The 20,234-nt window shown below is 40.7% G+C and overlaps 1 protein-coding gene across 3 annotated transcripts in view; it reads right to left on the reverse strand.

Moving 5' to 3' along the window:
- Nucleotides 1-20,234, reverse strand: part of LOC117357509 (cyclic AMP-dependent transcription factor ATF-7) — a 302,271-nt gene that overhangs the window by 202,317 nt on the left and 79,720 nt on the right. For all 3 annotated transcript variants that reach the window (XM_033938227.1, XM_033938225.1, XM_033938226.1), the window contains exon 2: nt 5,518-5,586. In XM_033938227.1, coding sequence (XP_033794118.1) covers nt 5,518-5,565 — 48 coding nt within the window. In that variant the 5' untranslated portion in view covers nt 5,566-5,586. The remainder of the gene's footprint in view (nt 1-5,517; nt 5,587-20,234) is intronic.

Genomic DNA, 20,234 nt, shown 5'->3' on the forward strand with positions numbered 1-20,234 from the left:
TGATACGGGAAGGAACTTGAAGAGAAAAACTTCCACACACAGAAGTGTTTGAAAAGCACAACTTGCTTTGCTCCATGGAAAACGAAGAACTAAAGGTCTTGCAAGCCAACATAGGACGAGAAGGAAAATGCGCAGTATGGACAGTGCTAAAGTTTTAAAGTGACAGTATGTTTATGTTTTATTTGCATTTGTTATAACGCATCAGTATATTACAGACCTAAGCGGTTTACATTAAGATACAAATAATTTATGAAAGGAACTCCATTAGAGATAGGAAAGCACTAGATAGGGAAAAAATAAATAAATAAATAAAATAATTGCACTGAACCAAATTCCTTCAATAGATATGAGGGGTTTCTGATGACAAACTGTCCTTCCCAAATGATCCCTCAAAATAGAAGGTCTTCAGTCTAGTCTTGAATGACTGTGTGGTTACTTCTAATCTAATGTCCGGTGGTAGATGATTCCGTAATTGGGGGCCAATGAAATAAAAAGCTTTATTTCTAGTAGATTCCCATTTGTCACTCTTTGCTGACTGGAGTACTACTCTGCCATCTTGCATTGATCTTAATGTTATCCTGGGATAATAAGGTCTTATTAACAAATGTAAATATTCAGGTTGTTGATGATACAGAAACTGATTAATCAAAGTTAGTATTTTAAATTGTATCCTATAGTAAATAGGCAACCAATGAAATTTTATGAATAAAGGTGTGACCCTATCAAATTTCTTCTTAAATCCCAGCATTTTAATAGCGGTATTTTGAATAGTTTGTAATCTCTTAATATTACTTTTTGTTGTGCTCATGTAAACGATATTGCAATAATCCAATTTGGTGATCAATAATGCAGATTGTGTTTCAGGAATAATCCCCTAATAGATCATAATTTTTTCATGGTATAAAAACATGACTTAACTAAGTTTGAGACTTGGCAGCCAAAATTTAATTGGAAGTCAATTAAGACTCCTAAATATTTAAAGGTTGATACTAGAAGGATATTTTGTCCTAAGATGTAAATGTCCTCCTTTGGTTGAGGAGAGTGACCTGTAATCCAATAAGATGTACATTTTTCCACGTTTAAAGCTAATAAGCCATACACTGATAAGCTTTAAGCCTTCTGTAATGGGTTTTAAATCAATGTGCCCTGGGTCCATTTCTGACACCAGCAGAATCTCATCTGAATAACAATATACCTGAAATCCCAACTCTTGGATGAATGAGATCAACGGTGCAATAAATATGTTAAACAGTATTGGGGATACGGCCGATCCCTGTGGTACCCTGCATGACAACTGAAAAGTTCTTGAGACCCCCTTTTTTCCTTTAACTGCAAAAGTCCTATGTTGTAAGTACGCTCTTTGGTACATATCTGTGCCGGGCTCCGTGGATGACTTTGCCCATACGAGAGAATATGCTGCCTGCTTGGCCTCAGAGAATGCCAATATACCTATGGCGGAAAGTCTGAATGCCAAATAAAAATCAAAATGTATCCAATTCAAGATAGCCTGCATGGTTCACAAAGCAATCTATGGAGAAAACTCAGATGGACTAACTTCTGATATTAAAGACCCACATTCCTTTTTCAATTCATGAGTATTGCAATGCTTCAAACTATCCTTCCCATCACCTCAACAAGTTCGGCAGGAGATGTTTGAGGCTAACTTTCAATATCAAGGATCTCTCATCTGGAACAAACTGCCAATATACCTAAGACAGCCCACCACTTACCTTGACTTCGGGAAGAAACTTAAGACATATCTCTTCTATTTATAGCCATTCTCTTATCCTTCACCTCTTTTCTCCAACAGCCACAAGATTGGGCTTAAAACTGTAACTTCAAGAATTTGATCTAATTCTTACTGTAAACCGCATACATTCATTGCAGATAATTGCAGTATATAAGACACTGAATTGTATCTTTTAGGATGCTGGGTACCTTCTTTAGGAGTGGAGTCATAGTTGAGGACAACCAATATCTCTGCCCTGGGCTCATCCCTACTTGTGAAAATCCTATGTCCTGCTTGTCTCCAGAAAAAACCATCTCATCAGCAAAAAAACTGTCAGTTGTAGAGGCTCATAAAAGGTCTATCTAAGTGTCCCTGATATCTAATCTATTTATTTATTTCTCTATTCCATTTTCTATACCGTTCTCCCAGGGGAGCTCAGAACGGTTTACATGCATTTATTCAGGTCCTCAAGCAGTTTTCCCTCTCTGTCCCTGTGGGCTCACAATCTATCTAATGTATCTGGGGCAATAACACATTTACACAGAATCTTAAGCTAAAATTGTACTTTCAACTACAGCACTTTAAGTCTCATTATTAAAAACTGTTTCCTCTTCTTCTGTTTTACTTTTGCCCCATCTGGAAAGATCTGTACTTTACAGCTGAAAAACAGTGTCCCTTTCCTTCATGAAAACTTTAGGATTCAATCCCTATCAGGGACCAACACAATCCACAATCAGGATTGCCAACTATACAGATTCAGCTCCCAATTTATCCAACAGAATTCAAAGAATCCAACAACTGTGGCATAACTCCAACTCTTTTTACCCTGAATGAAAGGAAAAAAATGCTCTAGATATAGAATATTCCACCAATGGTATAGGAATATTTTTTGTTCTTAGAGCAATCGATAGACATTGTTATAATATTCAACTCTAAGATCTGTCACTTCATTCAATTTTTATTTCTCATTCAATCACTTAATCCATTTCTTGACATCATGCATCCAAAACCTCAGATACACCTCTCCACCACCCCACAAATGTTTCTTTCAGCGGAGAGTCTCTGGTGTAAAATCCTCATAGGTTTGAGCATTAGAACATTTTTTTACTTTTTGAATTTTTAAATTTAACTTATCTGAATGGTTGTAGTTTACAAAGCTTTTAAAAGCTTTAAGCAGTTCCTACAGCTGGACCCGACATGTTTCGCAATAGCTTCGTCAGGGATCCGCTTACTGCCTTTGTCATCTGACTCTAATGTGTGAATTTTTTTTTTTTTTTAATCTTTATTGATTTTCAAACTTCGATAGTGCAATACAAATGGTAAATCAGAAAAACTGCACAAAACACACTATTCACTATACAATTATTACATTAAACAATCATTTTCTCCCATCCTCATCTTCATTTTTAATATTATATGATGTGATTCCAAATTATAAATAAATAATTTAATTATTCAAATTTTTGAATTTTTTTTGAAAATAGATATAGAATACACACTCTCTGGTATCTTCAAAATTTTTAAAACATATAAATATCTTTTAATTAAATTCTCATGTGGAGAAAAAAACACGCTAAGGAAAATTAACAAAATCAGATAGTCCACCTTCACATTCTCCAATTTCTCCATTTTTCCAGGCAAGGCTAAATTATCCTTGAGCAGAAACATTGCTGAAGCTACTCCACTTGGGTTCCAAAATACCTAACCAGTTTATACAATCTTTAACCTTCCAATACAATCTCTATCGTTTTGCCAGGGAATTCCTACAATTATTGACGAATCTAAATATCTTGATTAGACATTCAAGCCCCACTATCGCCTCCCATATTCCTTCTAAACTAAAAACCTTAGGTCTTACCAATGTTTGCTGAGATGCATTGCTGACTCAATCACTTGAAGAAAATTCTCATTGAAATTCAAAGTGTTTTGAAGAGTGACATCAATAGTTCCTAACACAGCAGCCTTCTGTGCTCAAACTGACAAATCTTCTCTTTGCTTGATTTGGAACTCCTGTATCTTCCCTAGAGGGATGAATCCTTGAGTCACCAGCAAGGTTTCTATAGGCAGGCTGTACTGACCCAATCTGCAACTCCATGCTCAATACTATTTCCTAAAACTGTAACCCACCTACAAACATTCCTTCATAGTGCTCTCTTAAGGCTCTGCCGCCAAAAGCTCAAACAACAAAGTCTACCTCAGGGTAGACTTGGTATTTTCCTTTTCTCTTCATCATTAAGCAAGGAAGCACAAAATTAATAGTATTAGAGTGCCTCTGCTACACCACCAGTTTGCTGCTGCAATATAGGCTCCAACAAAGTCCAGTCTTAACTGTTTACATCAGCAATACTATAGTCTGTTATAGGGGAGAACACCCTCCAGGGATTCAAGACAAAGTTGGACAGGTTCCTGCTGAACCGGAACGTACACAGGTAGGGCTAGTCTCGGTTGGAGCGCTGGTCTTTGACCTAGTGGTCGCCGCATGAACGGACTGCTGGGCATGATGGACCACTGGTCTGACCCAGCAGCGGCAATTTTTATGTTTTTATGTTTTTTGTAATTCTAGGAGGTAGCCAGAAGCAAAGCCCTTCTTTTCTGTGTTTATTGATCTGTATTTGACATTTTGAAATCTATTGCCTGTCTACATAAAACTGATTATTATGGTATTATTTCCTGCAGACAAGCGCCACTTCTGCAGGTGCTTGAGCACTCCCACTCTTAGAACAACTCCTTCAACCATGTCTAGAAAGGGGTACTTTGTGTTTAGCACCTCCAGTTGCTAAGCCCTATGCTCAAACTGGTGTCACAGAGCTAAGATTAAAGAAAGCAAACTAAACTAGGGTGGAATCAGGGAGCAATGTCTCCAAAGCTGGTCTGGCTATAACAAAACTGCAATAGACACTTGTGCAAATATTTTAGAATACCCTAACAAAAAGGGCACCAAGAGACAGCCGTGGAACAAGCAAATAGTTTCTACTTTAAGAACTCTAGTTATTTGTTTTAAAATTTCCAGAGTGTGTTAAACAAAGCTTAGTTCAAATATTACTAGTGCCTCTGACCAGATGAAAAGTATAATTCAACCACAGGGCAGTAAGGGAGGAGAGTCACAGGGCTACTTTCCCAACGGCGGAACCAAGGATAAAATGTAAATATCTGGGACTCAGGAGAAGGTCATAAAATCTTTTGGTCTTTTGCATGGTTGAGGTCTTGGCATGAAGACAAGGTCTAAGAAAGAGGGTTCATGGGCTCTTTTTTCAGCTCTCTGGTAACTATATTTCAGTTACACCTGTAGAAGAATGCATACTCCTCCCTTACTGCAGTGAGCAGCTAGCTCCACTGATGGCAAAAGGCCATTCTTTCTAAAAATTTTATATGCTTTTATTTTTTTATGTAAGCAGTTCTTAAAGTGTTTACTTAAAATTCTTGTTTCTTTCTACAGAAGTCTGCAGTAAGAACATTCAGCTTACAAGAACATTTCTTTGTTGTTTGTTGGGGTCTCAAGTATGCCCATAAAAGAGGGAAAGAGCAATTCTATTGAAAAACATTAAAGAGAATATGGGCATGTTTAGGCAACAGGCCTCCAATGCTGAGTATATCCCAAGCAGCCCCAAGCTATGTGCGTTTAATTTCTACAGAGGACACGCACTCTCTCAGAACCTTGATTTATATACAGCAAATTCCTCAAATCTGATTACCAGCAATGATCATGTGAAACACCTGCTTTAACACTATATTAACACGGTAAAACAGTCACTGTGAGACTTTCCCAATAAAGTTTTCAGCACACATACCTGTCCACAGCCGAGGGCACTGCACACGAATGGTCTGTCGTCTCCCATACTTCAGACAACAAAGCTCAACTGCAAAGAAAAGAGGAAAATTAGTCGTATCAAATAAGTACAAGTATCAAAACAAAACCAAAAACCCATCCTATCCTGGCAAACCTTCCATAAATGAAAAACATTTTACTTTTTTTATTTTATTTTTTTTAATGTTAGGAAATACATTGCTGCTTTAAGATATGCACATCTAGACTTCCAATAGGATTATTACATCCTGGCTAGGCCTCCAATGCTACAGTAAGTGCATATCTAGCAGACCCAAGCTAAGCGCGCTTCATTTCTGTGAAGGACATGCAGTCTCTCACAACCTGAATTTACACTCTAATTCCTCAAATCTGATTACCCAATTTGATTCAACAAGAGAATCCGCATTCTTTTATTCAGCACCAGCCATATGGAAGTCTAAGCCCTAATATCTATGATCTGAGGCATGCCTTGAATATGTCAAAAAGTATTTGAAAACTTTTTTCATTAGCATTTCTAGATTTTGTCAGAGAGTAAGAGAATGGCCAGGAGTTGGGTAGCCCCAGGAAAACTATGGGAAGTAGTATCATACAGTATACTATGTAGACGTGTTATAAATTGTTTCTAAATTAGTTGCTGTGGTATTCACTAATTTGGCTGAATCAATATTATTAACTGCTTTGATTGGCTATACCAGAAAGGTGTTATATCAAGGTGTACAAATAAAATAAACAAGATTACTCTAGCCATCACCACACATGAATCTGCCTCAGAGCTGACTCAGATCAGCCAACCTCTTCCTTGTGCAGGCACACTGCTACAATGAGTACTTCAAAACCTGATTATTGCTGTTGTCCAGCTCTCACCGCATCTGGGTAGGTAAAAGTGATGTTTCAGCCATTATGCTGTGGCTTTCTTCAGGGTATGCTGCGAGGTCTGCAGTTTGTGTTTACATATAATGGGTTCACTGACCTGATTGAGAACAGGGAGGTCCATTGATTATGAATTTGAATTTTGGCAGGAAAGTTCATTGGTCACAAATTTTGAAATGTGGTGAGAAAGTTTGTTGTCACAGATTTTAATTTTTGTGTTACTAACGAACTTTTCCACCAAAATTCAAATTCATGACCAATGGACTTCCCTGTTTTCAATCAGGTCAGTGGACCCACTTTATATTAAGATAAACTACAGACCTCACAGCACACCCTGAAGAAAGCCACAACATGGTGGGTGAAATGTTGGTTCTACCTACCCAGACGAGGCGAGATCCAGACAATAGTAACAATCATGATGCCAGCCGCGGAAGCTTAAGAGATCACTTCCGGAACCTGTCAGTAGCTGAAAGGGGAACACTCTGAATCGATAATGCTTGCCTAAAGCAGAACTGCAATAGACACTTGTGCCTATCCCAGACAACAGTGTGAAAACAGGCAAGGTCATAAATTCTCCCGGCCTGACCTGTAAGACCACTCTCCCTTCCCCACAGTCTCCATATGAAAATGAGGGACTGACAGGCATTAGCTCCTTCAAATCCAGAATGGGCCAGCATTCTCCCTTTCTTGGGGACCACAGAATACATGAACTGCACCGTAGCCTCCCTCCTGTGTGGGCACTGGCTCCAAAGCCCGCTGTAGTCGCTCCAACTCTATGGAACGCTCTACCATCCCAATCGATAAATTCAAGACAAAACTAAAAACTTTCCTATTTCAAGATGCATTTCATCGCTCCTGAACCCTTCATCATCAAATTAGCCAACCGCTTTTAAGAAGCGATCCCATTCCTAATGTTTTTCCCCTTTTCTTTCCTTTTCCTTTTTACCCTTTTTTTTTTTCTTACCACTAATAATGTATTCTTACACCCCTCCCCTCTTTTCTAACCTCACCATCATGTTTGTTACTATTAAATGTCTTTTATGTACACATCTCCTCTTTCTTATAAGTATTACTGTTTATAAGAATTTCTCCTATTCTTATTTTATCATTTTATTGTAAACCGGCTAGATACCAGTTGATGGTCGGTATATTAAAAATTAATAAACTTGATCAGCTTTTGCAACATGACTTTTATAATGGTTCTTTTGAAGGGTGAGTCATAAAAAAGTGTCTGAAATGGGTTATGCAAACTCCAGCGCACAGCCTTGTTGAATCATATCCAAGATCCACTGATCAGATATGACAAGGACCCATTCTTGGTGGAATAGATATTCCCCCCCACCAGTACATCCAGTAAAGGGGCTCAGTGAGGGCTAGTGGATTAGGAAGAGAGACAAGCATTCCTAAACCTTATGACTCCTGTCACAGAGGAATTCCTTTTTCTGTCCAGTCTGAAGTGACCCCAATTCTCTGACTGGGATCTACTCCCTGAAGATCTGTCTACCTCTTCCAGAAGATACTGAGACTGCGCTTCTCCTAGATCAGTGTCTCTCAAACTGTGTGTCATGGCACAGTGGTATGTCCCGAAGAGATTCCAGAATTTTACTTTATTTTTAAAAATTTCCTTTATAAGTATACACTAGAATAAATGACATGTATGTACATCACGTATGCAAAGAGTCTGTTAATGTTATGAACGTCTGTGTGCATAAGGATACAACCATCCAAACAAGACTCATTCTTTGATACAATTGGTTCTTGAAAACTAACGCCAAATCATTTTAGGTTTATTTTTAATGCAGTAGTTATCCTAATTTGAACAAAGCAATCAAGTAGTCTTTGTTACTGTTTGGATCTTCTTATCTTTGCAAACCTGGATTTTCAAATCTGAAAGAAATTAAATCTAAAAAAGAGAACGACTGCAGATGGCGGATGATGAAATGCATGTTTGCTTGTCAACTATAGAGCTACGTTTTGAGTTAATTTGCACTCAAAAACAAGCACATCCATCGCATTGATTAGCAATTCTATTCTATCGACTTTAATTTCACCATTATTACAATTATCCACATAACTTAAAGAACTTTAAATAATTCTCAAATTTATCTCCCCCTTTTACAAAATCGCGAAAGCGGTTTTTAGTGTAGGCTGGCAAGCTACTCTGCACTGCTTCCAACACTCATAGGAACTCTATGAGCGTCAGGAGCAGCACAGAGCATTCAGTGCTAAAAAAAAAATTTTTTTGTTGGTTTTGCAATTTTATAATTTCAATTATAATACGCCGCAAAAAACATTTGCTCCACTTAGTGTGCGGGAGCTAAAATAAAGTTTGACAGTCACTGACCTAGAATGTGATGAACCTTTCCAAATCATCACTAAACTGCCCCCAGGAGGGAAGCTTGCTCAAAAAAGGATTTAATAGTCAAATCTGCCAATCAGTGACATAGTCAAAGCCATTTGCAGGCAGCCACCACAGAGACTACTGACAGAGCAAATGCAGATGAAATCATGAAAGGATATCCAGTTGAAAAGCTGCACCAGATTCCAATCACACCATCTCTAGCAAGGCCAGAAACTACTGAGTGAGCCCAGCACAAACCTGTCCTCAATATGTAGCCCCTGAAACTGCCATATGCATAGCAAGTTGCCGAGGAGCTGAATGACCACTTGAGAAGTAACTCCACTCATACGAGTCCATTAGGGTCGAACCACACTCTAGGGAGATTTGGGCATTCATTAATCATCATCAAGTTGTCCACCTTAGATACCCAAGGAAGCCTTACCAAATCTTCCTGAAAGGATATACACTTCCTATCACTGTCATGCCCCAAAGGATCAAATCTAGAGCCTCCCACTCCAGAAGAACTATCTGGCAGAGAGCTCTATGAAGAGAAAGCTTTAGAAGGCTTCTGAAGACTGATCCCCACCAGCGATCTCCACTTGTGCCAATTCCAAAATGTAAAAAGCAGATATCAATTTATCTAGGAGGATTAATTCTGTCTGAAATAGCTTCACTACAAGAGAATCATCATCCTCCACCAGAGTGCTCCCCTGACTCAAAAGAGGTACCCCTTCTCCCAGAAAACCCTCACTGTAGACATCCCCTTCAAGGTGAACCTCCTCCAGGAAGGATGTAAGTTGAACCAGAACTCATTCCTCTTCTGAGTCCCCACTAGGAATTCTAGGCTGCTACTTCCATCTGATTCGACTTGCATGATGGTACCAGGGCATCCATCATGTGCTGCAGCCCCTTAGCTGCTGCAGGGACCCTGGCTAAAAATGCCCTTCATGCTTAGTGAACACCCAACAAGAGGGACCCAAATCCAGCACAGTGCATTGAGGTCCATTGGGGAAGAAAGGGATTCTATAGCCCTCAAACCAGCCTGAGTCTGCCCTCTTTCGAGCCATGCAGGGTTTGGAGTGGTCTGGCACCAAACTGGCTGCTGCTCCTGCCCAAACCAGCCCAGCCATGGCTGACTTTGTTAACATAGAAGACATCTCAATTAGAGCACCAGCTGCTAATTTCAACACCAAGATTTCCTCAGAGCTGCCATCTGCGGAAACCACTACTGCTCATCATAAATACTAAGCAATAAGCTGTTTGCTCCAGTCCAGCATCCTACCTCACTCCAAACAGAGATGCTAGTTATCTTCTGGAATTCCTGCAGCCTTTACTATATCTGCTAACAATCTATCCAGATTTTCTTTTGACAACCTTTGACAAGCCAGTATAGAGGAATCATTCTTTATATCCTGCAGAGGTTTTTCCTTTTGATGGGAAATGGGGAGGGAGGGAACAGTACAAATACAAATCGCTCACTCCTCTAGTAGAGGCCCTGCGAGCCCCTGCCAGCTAGCCACACTGAGCGAGATCTTGTAGACCAGGTTTGTCAAGTTCAGTCCTCAAGGACTGCAAGCAGACCAGATTATCAGGACATCCCTAATAAACATGAATGAGAGAGATCTGCATTCAATGGATGCAGTGAGCATGGAAATTTCTCTTATGCCATTAATGATGTTCTTACAACCTGGTCTGCTTGCAGCCAAGGACTGAACTTGGACATGTCTGCTGTAGATTAAGGCTCAGAGTTAAGGAGGGACATCTCTCTCCAGGCTCTGAGGAGAGGCCCATGAACTGATTTCCGGAAGCTAATACCAGCCAAAAATCTATTACTGAGGCGCAGGCAGTGAACTGCACCCAGGGAATTCAGTCCTGTTTCAGTCCAACCTGCACCATTTTCTGGAGGCAGAGAAGTACAAATTTCAGGCTGTACCACTTCTTATACTGGCGATATCACAGGAATAGCCAGCTTCTCTGCCTCTACCTACTAATAGGAGGGCATTTCCCATCAGTCTGGACTAGTCTAATATAGGGGTTCTCAACCCACCCACAACTAATATGCATGAGATAGATCTGCATACAATGGAGGCAATATATGCAAATTTACCTTGTACATATTCATTGTGGATATCTTGCAAACCAGACTAGCTTGCTGTGTGCCAAGTACTGAATTGAGAACCCCTGGTCTAACAGGATGAAAAGGAAACAGAAGTTTCTCTGATTTACAGAACATATTCTACATGTTCTACATTAATGTTACAAAAACGCTGAAAAATTAAAGAAGAAAGCAAAAGTCTTCACACCTTTTGACTCGCTATCTGAAAGAAGTTCCTTTTGCACAACAGCCATTTGGGATACGTGTCTGCCAGCTCAAGATGGTACAGTTTTGCCCTTGTTGGGCAAAGCAGCTCAAGCTCTTTCAAGTATACTGGGGATTGTATACTATAATTGTAAAGTAGATTGAACTTAGAAATGGCCTTTGACTGGGCCCCTTTTCTTCCTTCTATTGTTCTTTTTGCCTTATATTTAAGATTATCGTCCTGCTGAAAAGTGAATTTTCTCCACTGTCCTAGGTCTAAGGTAGACTTTACAGGTATTTCTCCTTAAACTACATGTATTTTGCACTATCCATCTTTCCTTTGATCTTCACAAGGTTCCCCTGTCTGAGCTACCGCCAAGCATTCCCACATCATAATGCTGATATCATCATACTTTGCTTTAAGGATGGTGATGGTGATGATCATGCTGGTGGTAGTGACAAGTTGTGCTGATTTTATGTCACACATGACTTAGTGTTGAGAACAAAAGTTCCAGTTTGGTTTCAAACTACTAAACATTAACTTTGATATGTAAAGTCATGTACTATGGAATTCCTTGGTATCTATCACAAGTTATGACATTTTGTGATCTGAGGGTGCAATGTGATTGACTTATGTGAACACAAGAACATCTGTCATTTCTATTATGGGGTAACGCTGTGGAACAAATTAATTGGACCACCAAGAGCGTTATCCGATATTCAGAAGTTTAAAAAAATTCTTAAAACTACATTATTTTTAGAAGCATTTCAATAAAGTTGAAACATTGAATGCTGGTTTTAAGATGAACTGTACTGTGAATATCTATTTAAGATGCGATTATTCATCTGTAACCCAAGATGTTTGTAAAAGTATTGTTTGTTATATTCTGTGCATGTTATTATTGTAATGCCGCCTAGATATAGGCGGTTGATAAATTTTTTAAATAAATAAAATAAATAAACTGTCTCCCACAAGAATGCACTGTTTGCAAAGAAAGACTTAGGGGTACTATCTAGATTGCCAGCTGGTTGGTTTTCAGGCAATCTAGCTGGTTTTTTAAAGGGGAGGCCGGTAATTAACAAGGCAGAAAACCAACCAAACTCGTAATTACTGGGTTTCCCCAGTCAACTTAAGTGCCGGTTTTCTGCCAACTAATAATCACTCTCAGATCTCTCCCCACCCCTCAAGGTCCAGCATCATCTCCCTCTCACTCCATGGTAATCCAAAATTTCCCTACAGTCTCCAGCAGCAATTAAAGCAAGCTGCCTCCAGTAGGCCCCATTGCCTTTTCTGCCATGTCTTGCCTTCTCTGATGCAACCTCATGTTTCAGCAAAGGTTGGACACAGCACAGAGAAGGCCCCAAGGCTGGCTGGAGACAGCCTGCTTTAATCTCTGATGCTGCCAGTGATGGGTAACAACTTTGGAGCTCTGTGTGTGAGGGGGGAGTAAGAATGGACTGGGTAGTGGGGAGGAAAAGAAAGATGGATGGAGGACATGGAGAGAGAGATGTCAAATTGACAAGAGAGTCTGTCAAGACAGATAAGATTAGATTAGACAGTTAAGAGAAGGCAAAGGAAAGTAGAAACTTGGACCCAACACAATGAGAAAAATAACATTTTTTGCACTTTTTAGTCATTTTGTTTTCTTTTAGTGACTAGAATATGCCAGTTCTTGGAATGCACATCTGCCAGAACTGATGTTACGTATGGCTGGGGCCCAAGGCAGAAATTTAAGGACCCCAAAGCCCACTACCAGGCTATGTCTTCAGGTTTAAGCAAGCTTGGGGCCCAAGGGCAATTGCCCTGGTTGCATCCCCTGACATTTGTCATCTTTACAGCTTGCAGCACACGGAGGAAATGCATCTCTTCATTCCTCTGGTTTTGTACGATATGCAAGATCTAGCTTCAGTCTAAATCTCTAGTTGTAGTTTGTAGTCACTTATTCTGCATTTGTTTCCTGTGTGCATCCCTCTTAACTGTACCATTCTCCTCCACCACCAACTCCAGACTCCGTCCCTTCTTTCTTGTCGCACCATATGCCTGAAACAGGCTGCCAGAGTCAATACATCATGCTCCACCTCTTGCAGTATTCAAGTTCAAGCTAAAAACTTACTTTTTTGAAGTTGCTTTCAACTCTTAAATCCCACTGTCAGATACCTATACCCTTTGTATCATTCCTTCTACCAGAAACTCATCCCTGAGATGTTTTGTCTGTCCAAATTAAACTATAAGCGCTTCTGAGCAGGGACCGTCTACTGAATATTAAATGAACAGCACTGCGTATGCCTTTCAGCACTACAGAAATGATAAATAGTAGTATAGTGACAGAGGCCAGGTATTCTGTTAGCAAGAGTTTTCAATGTAGCAATCTGGCTAATTTGGCTTGGTCAGTTTTTCAATAGATGTTCAAGGTCCATGATAACATTTAGGGCACTGACTTTTCATAGGTAGGCTCTTTGTTTTGAACGCGAGTGCTAGCATGGTAGATTTGTACTAAGTCCTGAGTGACTATTTTTTCTGTAGAGTTATTTATTACTTCATAATAAGGGCAATTCTATAAAAGGGTGCCTACTAAATTATAGAATAGGTGCATTTATGCACAACTGCACATGAATGACACCACAATTTGATATTTATATGCATATGTGCTAGGCACTAATCACATGACACATAACAGCAATGGGCTTTGCCAGTGAGCGAAGCATGGTAGTGTCATAGGCATTCCACCTAGCAATTTATAGATTACAATGGAACCTTGGCTTGTGAGCATAATTTGTTCCAGAAGCGTGCTCATAAACCAAAGTGCTCGTATATCAAAGCAAGTCTCCCCATAGAAAGTAAGGGAAACTCAGATGATTCATTTCACATCCCAAAAAGACCCCCCCCCCACCACCACCACCCCGAGGCCGAGGAAGAAGTAGGGAATTACAGGCCAGTAAGTCTGACTTCTGTGGTAAGCAAATTAATGGAAACGCTTTTAAAAGAGAATGGTCAAGTTTCTAGAATCCTGTGGATTACAGGACCGGAGGCAACATGGATTCACTAGAGGTAGGTCTTGTTAGACAAATCTGATCAATTTCTTTGACTGGGTGACCAGAGAATTGGAAAGAGGATGTGCGCTAGATGTGGTGTATTTAAATTTTAGCAAAGCCTTTGACAGTGTTCCACACAGACGTCTAATAAATAAACTAAGATGGGATGGTTCCCAAAGTGATGGGCTAGGTCAGGAACTGGTTGAGTGGAAGGCGACAGAGGGTAGTGATCAATGGAAATCGCTCTGAGGAAAGGGATGTTACCAGTGGTGTGCCTCAAGGTTCTGTTCTTGGGCCTGTTCTTTTCAATGTTTTTATAAATGATATTGCTGAAGGGTTGTCGGGTAAGATTTGCCTCTTTGCGGATGATACTAAAATCTACAATGGAGTAGACACGCCAGATGGTGTGAATAACATGAAGAAAAGACCTGGCGAAGCTTGAAGAATGATCTGAAATTTGGCAGCTAAAATTTAATGCTAAAAAAATGCAAGGTCATGCATTTGGGCTGCAAAAACCAGAGGGAACGGTACAGTTTAGGGAGTGAAGAACTTATGTGCATGACGGAAGAGCGGGACTTGGTATGATTGTATGTGATGATCTTAAGGTGGCCAAACAGGTTGAAAAGGTGATGGCAAAAGCTAGAAGGATGCCAGGTTGCACAGGGAGAGGTATGGCCAGTAGGAAAAAAGAGGTATTGATGCCACTGTATAAGACTCTGGTGCGACCTCATTTAGAATATTGTGTACAATTCTGGAGGCCACACCTTCAAAAAGATATAAAAAGGATGGAGTCAGTCCAGAGGAAGGCTACTAAAATGGTGTGTGGTCTTCGTGATAATGCGTATGGTGACAGACTTAAAGATCTCATTCTTTATACTTTGGAGGAAAGGCGGGAGAGGGGAGATATGATAGAGACATTTAAATATCTATGTAATATAAATGTGCATAAGTCAAGTCTCTTTCATTTGAAAGGAAACTCTGCAATGAGAGGGCATAGGATGAAGTTAAGAGGTGATAGGCTTCGAAGTAATCTGAGGATATACTTTTTTACGGAAAGGGTGGTAGATGCGTGGAACAGTCTCCCTGAAGAGGTGGTAGAAACAGAGACTGTGTATGAATTCAAGAGGGCCTGGGATAGGCGTGGGATCTCACAGAGAGAGAAAGAGATAATGGTTACTGCGGATGGGCTGACTAGATGGGCCATTTGGTCTTTAACTGCCGTCATGTTTCTATGATCTACAAATGTACTCATTCTGCTGCCCCTCACTTTTTCTCTTCACTTATCTCCCTCTATGATCCTCCCCCTATGAGCTCCGCTCAGTTGGTAAGTGCCTCCTTTCTGTGCCCTTCTCTTTGGCTGCCAACTCCAGACTCTGTCCGTTCTGCCTTGCTGTGTCGTATGCTTGGAACAAGCTACCTGAATCCCTATGGCAGGCTCGGTCTCCGGCAGTGTTCAAGGCACAGTTAAAAGCCCACCTCTTTGAGAATGCTTTCGACTCTTAACTCCTCTCACCTTGGGTTCTGCATCCCCAACCCTATATGTCATGTCTGTCTGTCCAAGTTAGATTGTAAGCTCTTCCAAGCAGGGACCGTCTATAAATGTCAAAATGTCCAGTGCTGTGTACACCTTTCAGTGCTATATAAGTGATTAGTAGTAATAGCAGTTATTGAATTGGTACCAAGTACATTACTTTATAGAATTGCCCTGAATCCCTCTAATTCAGTAAAACACATCCCAGGATCAAAAGCACTCTCAAAGAGGTGGGCTTTTAACTGTGCCTTGAACACTGCCAGAGGCGGAGCCTGCTGTAAGGATTCGGGTAGCTTGTTCCAAGCATATGGCACAGCTAGGCAGAAGGATGGAGTCTAGATTTGGCAGCCGAAGGGCACAGAAAGGAGGGACTTACCAGCTGAGCGGAGCTCAAAAGGCGGGGGGAATCATAGGGGGAGATAAGTGAAGAGAGATAATGAGGGGCATTTGTAGGTAAGAGGGGTTTGAATTGTATTTGGAAACGTATGGGAAGCCAATAAAGTGACTTTAGGAGAGGGGTAACGTAAGTAAAGTGGCTCTCCCAGAATAGGAGTTGTGCAGCTGAATTCTGGACAGATTGGCAGGGAACAAGATGGCTAAGAGGAAGGCCTGAGAGTATTGAGTTGCAGTAGTCAGTACAAGATGATGAAGGCATGGATAAATGTTTTGGAAGTGTGCTCAGAGAGGAAGGGTCAGATTTTGGTAATATTATAGAGGAAGAAACGGCAGGTTTTAGCGATTTGTTGTATCTGGGTGGTGAAGGAGAGAGAGGAATCAAAGATGACCCCGAGATTACGAGCAGACAAAACAGGAAGGATGAGTGTGTTGTCCACAGAGATGAAGAATGAGGGAAGCAGAGAGGTGGGTTTAGGCAGGAAGATGAGCAGCTCTGTTTTAGCCATTTTCAATTTTAGATGGTGGTGAGATATCCAGGCGGCAATGCCAGGCAGGATGAGACTCTGGTCTGGGTTTCAGTAGAGATATTTGGCGCAGAGGTAGATCTGGGAGTCATCAGCATAGAGGTGACACTGGAAGCCCTGGGAGGAGATCAGCGTTCCAAGTAAGCAAGTGTAGATTGAGAAAAGGAGCGGTCCTAGGACAGAGCCTTGAGGTTCTCCAATCGATAGCGGGAAGGCTGTGGAGGCTGAAGCACTATTGCATACACTGATGGGAGAGATAGGAAGAAAACCAGAAGAGAACAGAACCCTGGAATCCCAACAAGGACAGCGTATCAAGGATCACTAGAATCAGAAATTTCTTTGTATGTTGTGGAGAATGACACAGTGATAAAATTCATCACTATTCTCGTCCCCGCGGATAACTGTGGGAAATAATCCCATGTCATTTTCTAGTGTCTATTTCAATCTCAGTCCTTCTACACCAGCATTCTTCAAAGCAAAGCTTTAGGGTCAGTGGTTGTGGCCGTTCATACTCTGATTCTTCCCTCTCTCCTTAAAGAATGACGGGAACAGTGATGAATTTTGTCACCGTGTCATTCTCTATGTGGATGCAGAATTTTTGTTTAGCTTTAATACCATATGGGGGAAGCATGTGTTTATTGAAGGGGATTGTGGCTCAATGGGGACTGCAGAAATTGAAGCTTGCATTATTGTCCTCAATGCAGCCATTTATTGAGGGTAGGGAAAAAACAGAGCATATGCCAGGTCAGAGGACCGGTGGAGCAGATGGCAGGTTTTAATTTCAAAAACCTGCACAACATATGGGCTGCTCAACAGATTCCTTCTTGCCATCCTTCCATCCAGGCCATGTAGAGTCTCACAATGATTTTCCTCACAGCTCATGGTTTACTTTTGAAGTGACGACTTGAAGCAGAGTCTTTTTTTCACTTTATGATGGGTCAGACAATGTCACAAGAAATAATCAAGCACACATAATTTCTCTTATAGGCCTCTCCCCATTTGAAACGGAGTAAACCTTATTATTATATTGCTTTGGCAGCTTTATGTTAAGCATGTATGAATTTCTAAACAACTATGAAAATAACAATTTGATTCGTCATCCAACTTTATTTAAAACAGCTACACTATCGGCCTCTTTTTCAAAGCCATGCGGCAACAGCCCCGAAGCCCTATCTCTATGGGCTTCGGGGCCGTTAGTGCAGCTTTGTAAAAGAGGCCGTATGATGACTGTACACAGTAGGTTCTATTTAGCTTATAGGCCCTTCACCTTAAAAAGGTCAAAATACATTAAAGACAGCAGAATGTGAACAATATACAATGATCTGATGAGTTTTGCAAGGCACTTTAAACACTACCACTGGGAAAGAAATCTGCCCGCTGTCTGTAGTTCCACTGGGAAAAAGGTAGTGGTGCTAGTCAGAATCAGCACACAGTAAAGGACAAAAGAAATGAGAAAGATCTACTCCAATTTGAGACCAATCATACTGCTGGTCTGCAAAAACCAACCCTTTAATTTTATACAATGTGCTTTGGTAATAGGAGTAGAATGGGCCATGGTTTGGAATGATTACAACAAATGAATGTGTTAGCTGTAAAGAAACAAGTTAAATCTCTCAAATGTATATTTTGAATTGTAGATTACCAGTCAACACATCACAGGTACTTTTATTATTTTATTTATAAAATTCTGTTGCTATGAGAAACAATATTTGGCTGATATTCCAGAACAATCTGAAAATGTTGAAAACAAAACTATAAAATACACACAGCTGTTGCACTGATGAAAGTAAGCACCTGTAAGCCAATACTGAAATCCTCTTCTGAAGGTTAATAACAGACAGACACCAACAATAAATAAATAAAAAAGCTTGGAGTGAGGGATCATGCAAAGTGAGCACCATGCAGATAAAATGGACATTGTGAAAGGAAGAGATTATCTACAAGCAGGAACATTTTCATATTTCTGAATTTTCTCAAGAACAGGAGCAGGCAAAAAAACCCTCACTCTTCCATTTGCCTTGGCCCACAGCACTGTTTACTACAGTAGTCTTCATTGCAAGGCCTATGAGCCAATTGTGACCCACAGAGACTTTCTGGGTGGCCCACATGCTGCAGGCCGGGGTTCCAGCCTCTATAGCATGCAATGCTTCTTCCCAACAGCTGCTCTTTCACTCTTCAGGCCTCTGGCAACATGAGGTAAACAAGCTGCCTTCGACAGCCTGGAAGCTTTCCCTCTGCTACTGCTTCTTGTCCCCAAATCGGCGGAAAGCAGTAGTAGATAGAAAATTTCCAAGCCACCAAAGGCAGCGTGTTTACTTCACTCACGCTGCCGGCAGCCCTAAGAGTGCAAGAGCAGCTGTCGGAAAAGAGAAGGGTGAGGAACTACCAGATCCCGTAGAAGGGGAGTGGTTGCTAGAAAGAGACCAGACCACTGAAGTTGGGGAGGGAAGGAGAGAGAGAAGCCAGATCACTGGGGGGGGGGGGGGAGGGAAGGAGAAAGAAGCCAGGAAAGGGAAGAAGGAGAAAAAGATTCCAGACTAAGGTAGGGGAGAGGAGGAAGAGAAGGAAAGAGATGTCAGACCACAAAGGGAGAGAAGGGAAGGAGGGGTGAGATGCCAGACTGTGGGAAGGAGAGGAAAAAGATGTAAGACCACCAGAGAGGGGGGGGAGAGAGAAGGTGCACAGGGATAGGAAAGGTAAGGAAAGGATGAAAAAAATACTGTTGATGGGAATAGGGGAGAAGAGGGAGGAGATGATACATGTGGATTGAGGGGGGGAAGGGCAAGAGAGGGAAGAGATGGTGCATGCAGATAGATGGGAAGGGAAGACACAGAAAAGTAGATAGATTTGAAAAGGAAGCAGAAAATTTGAAGAAAGTTGAATATTAAAAGTTAATGCAAAGGGCAGAAAGTTTTCAATATTATGTATGTTGCTTGTGAACTACCTTAAGTCTTTAGGCGGTGTATAAATTTTTTAAATAAATAAATTTAGTGATTGAAATATATTAATTTTCAGAATTTACATCTGCTGTCTATATTCTGCAGTGTTCAGGAAGAAATTGAATTTTTTTTCTATTTCTCTGGTGTTGTACTGCATGCAGAGTATGGCATCTTAGGGTTTCATTTGTGTATATTTGGACTTTTAGTGCTCCTTTTACTAAGCTGGTGTTAGTTCTAGCCGTGTAACACAGGTTTAGCGCACGCTAAAAACGCTATCGCAGCTTAGTTAAAAGAGCCCTTAGTTTGTGGTCCTGTATTTGCATAGGGTTTATCTATGTTCTGCATATGTGATAAAGGCCAGGTGTTCTGGTAGGAATTAATGTCAAGAAGCATTATTTGTGTTATGGTTCAAAGTAGGAAGATATTTGTCAGCTCCCTTTATCTTTTTTGGACCAAAATGGACCTCGCTTAAAAATTAGCGAAGACCGCTGGTTTACTGCCTTTCACTTAACTAAAACATCGAGTTATATCACCACAATCTTCATTCCGCTGAATTTGAACAGTTCACCAGATAGATGCCAGACTCTGCATGCAATATAACACCACGCCAAGAAAATTTACTTCCTATGTAAGAACAGTCATACTGGGTCAGACTAAGTTTCCTGTTTCTAATAGTGGCCAATCCAGATCACAGTATCTGGCAGAAACCCAATTAGTAGCAGCATTCTATGCTGCTTATCTATTTGTTTTAAAAGTATTCCCATGTA

Source organism: Geotrypetes seraphini, chromosome 3 (genome assembly GCF_902459505.1).
Source record: "Geotrypetes seraphini chromosome 3, aGeoSer1.1, whole genome shotgun sequence".
NCBI lineage: Eukaryota > Metazoa > Chordata > Amphibia > Gymnophiona > Dermophiidae > Geotrypetes > Geotrypetes seraphini.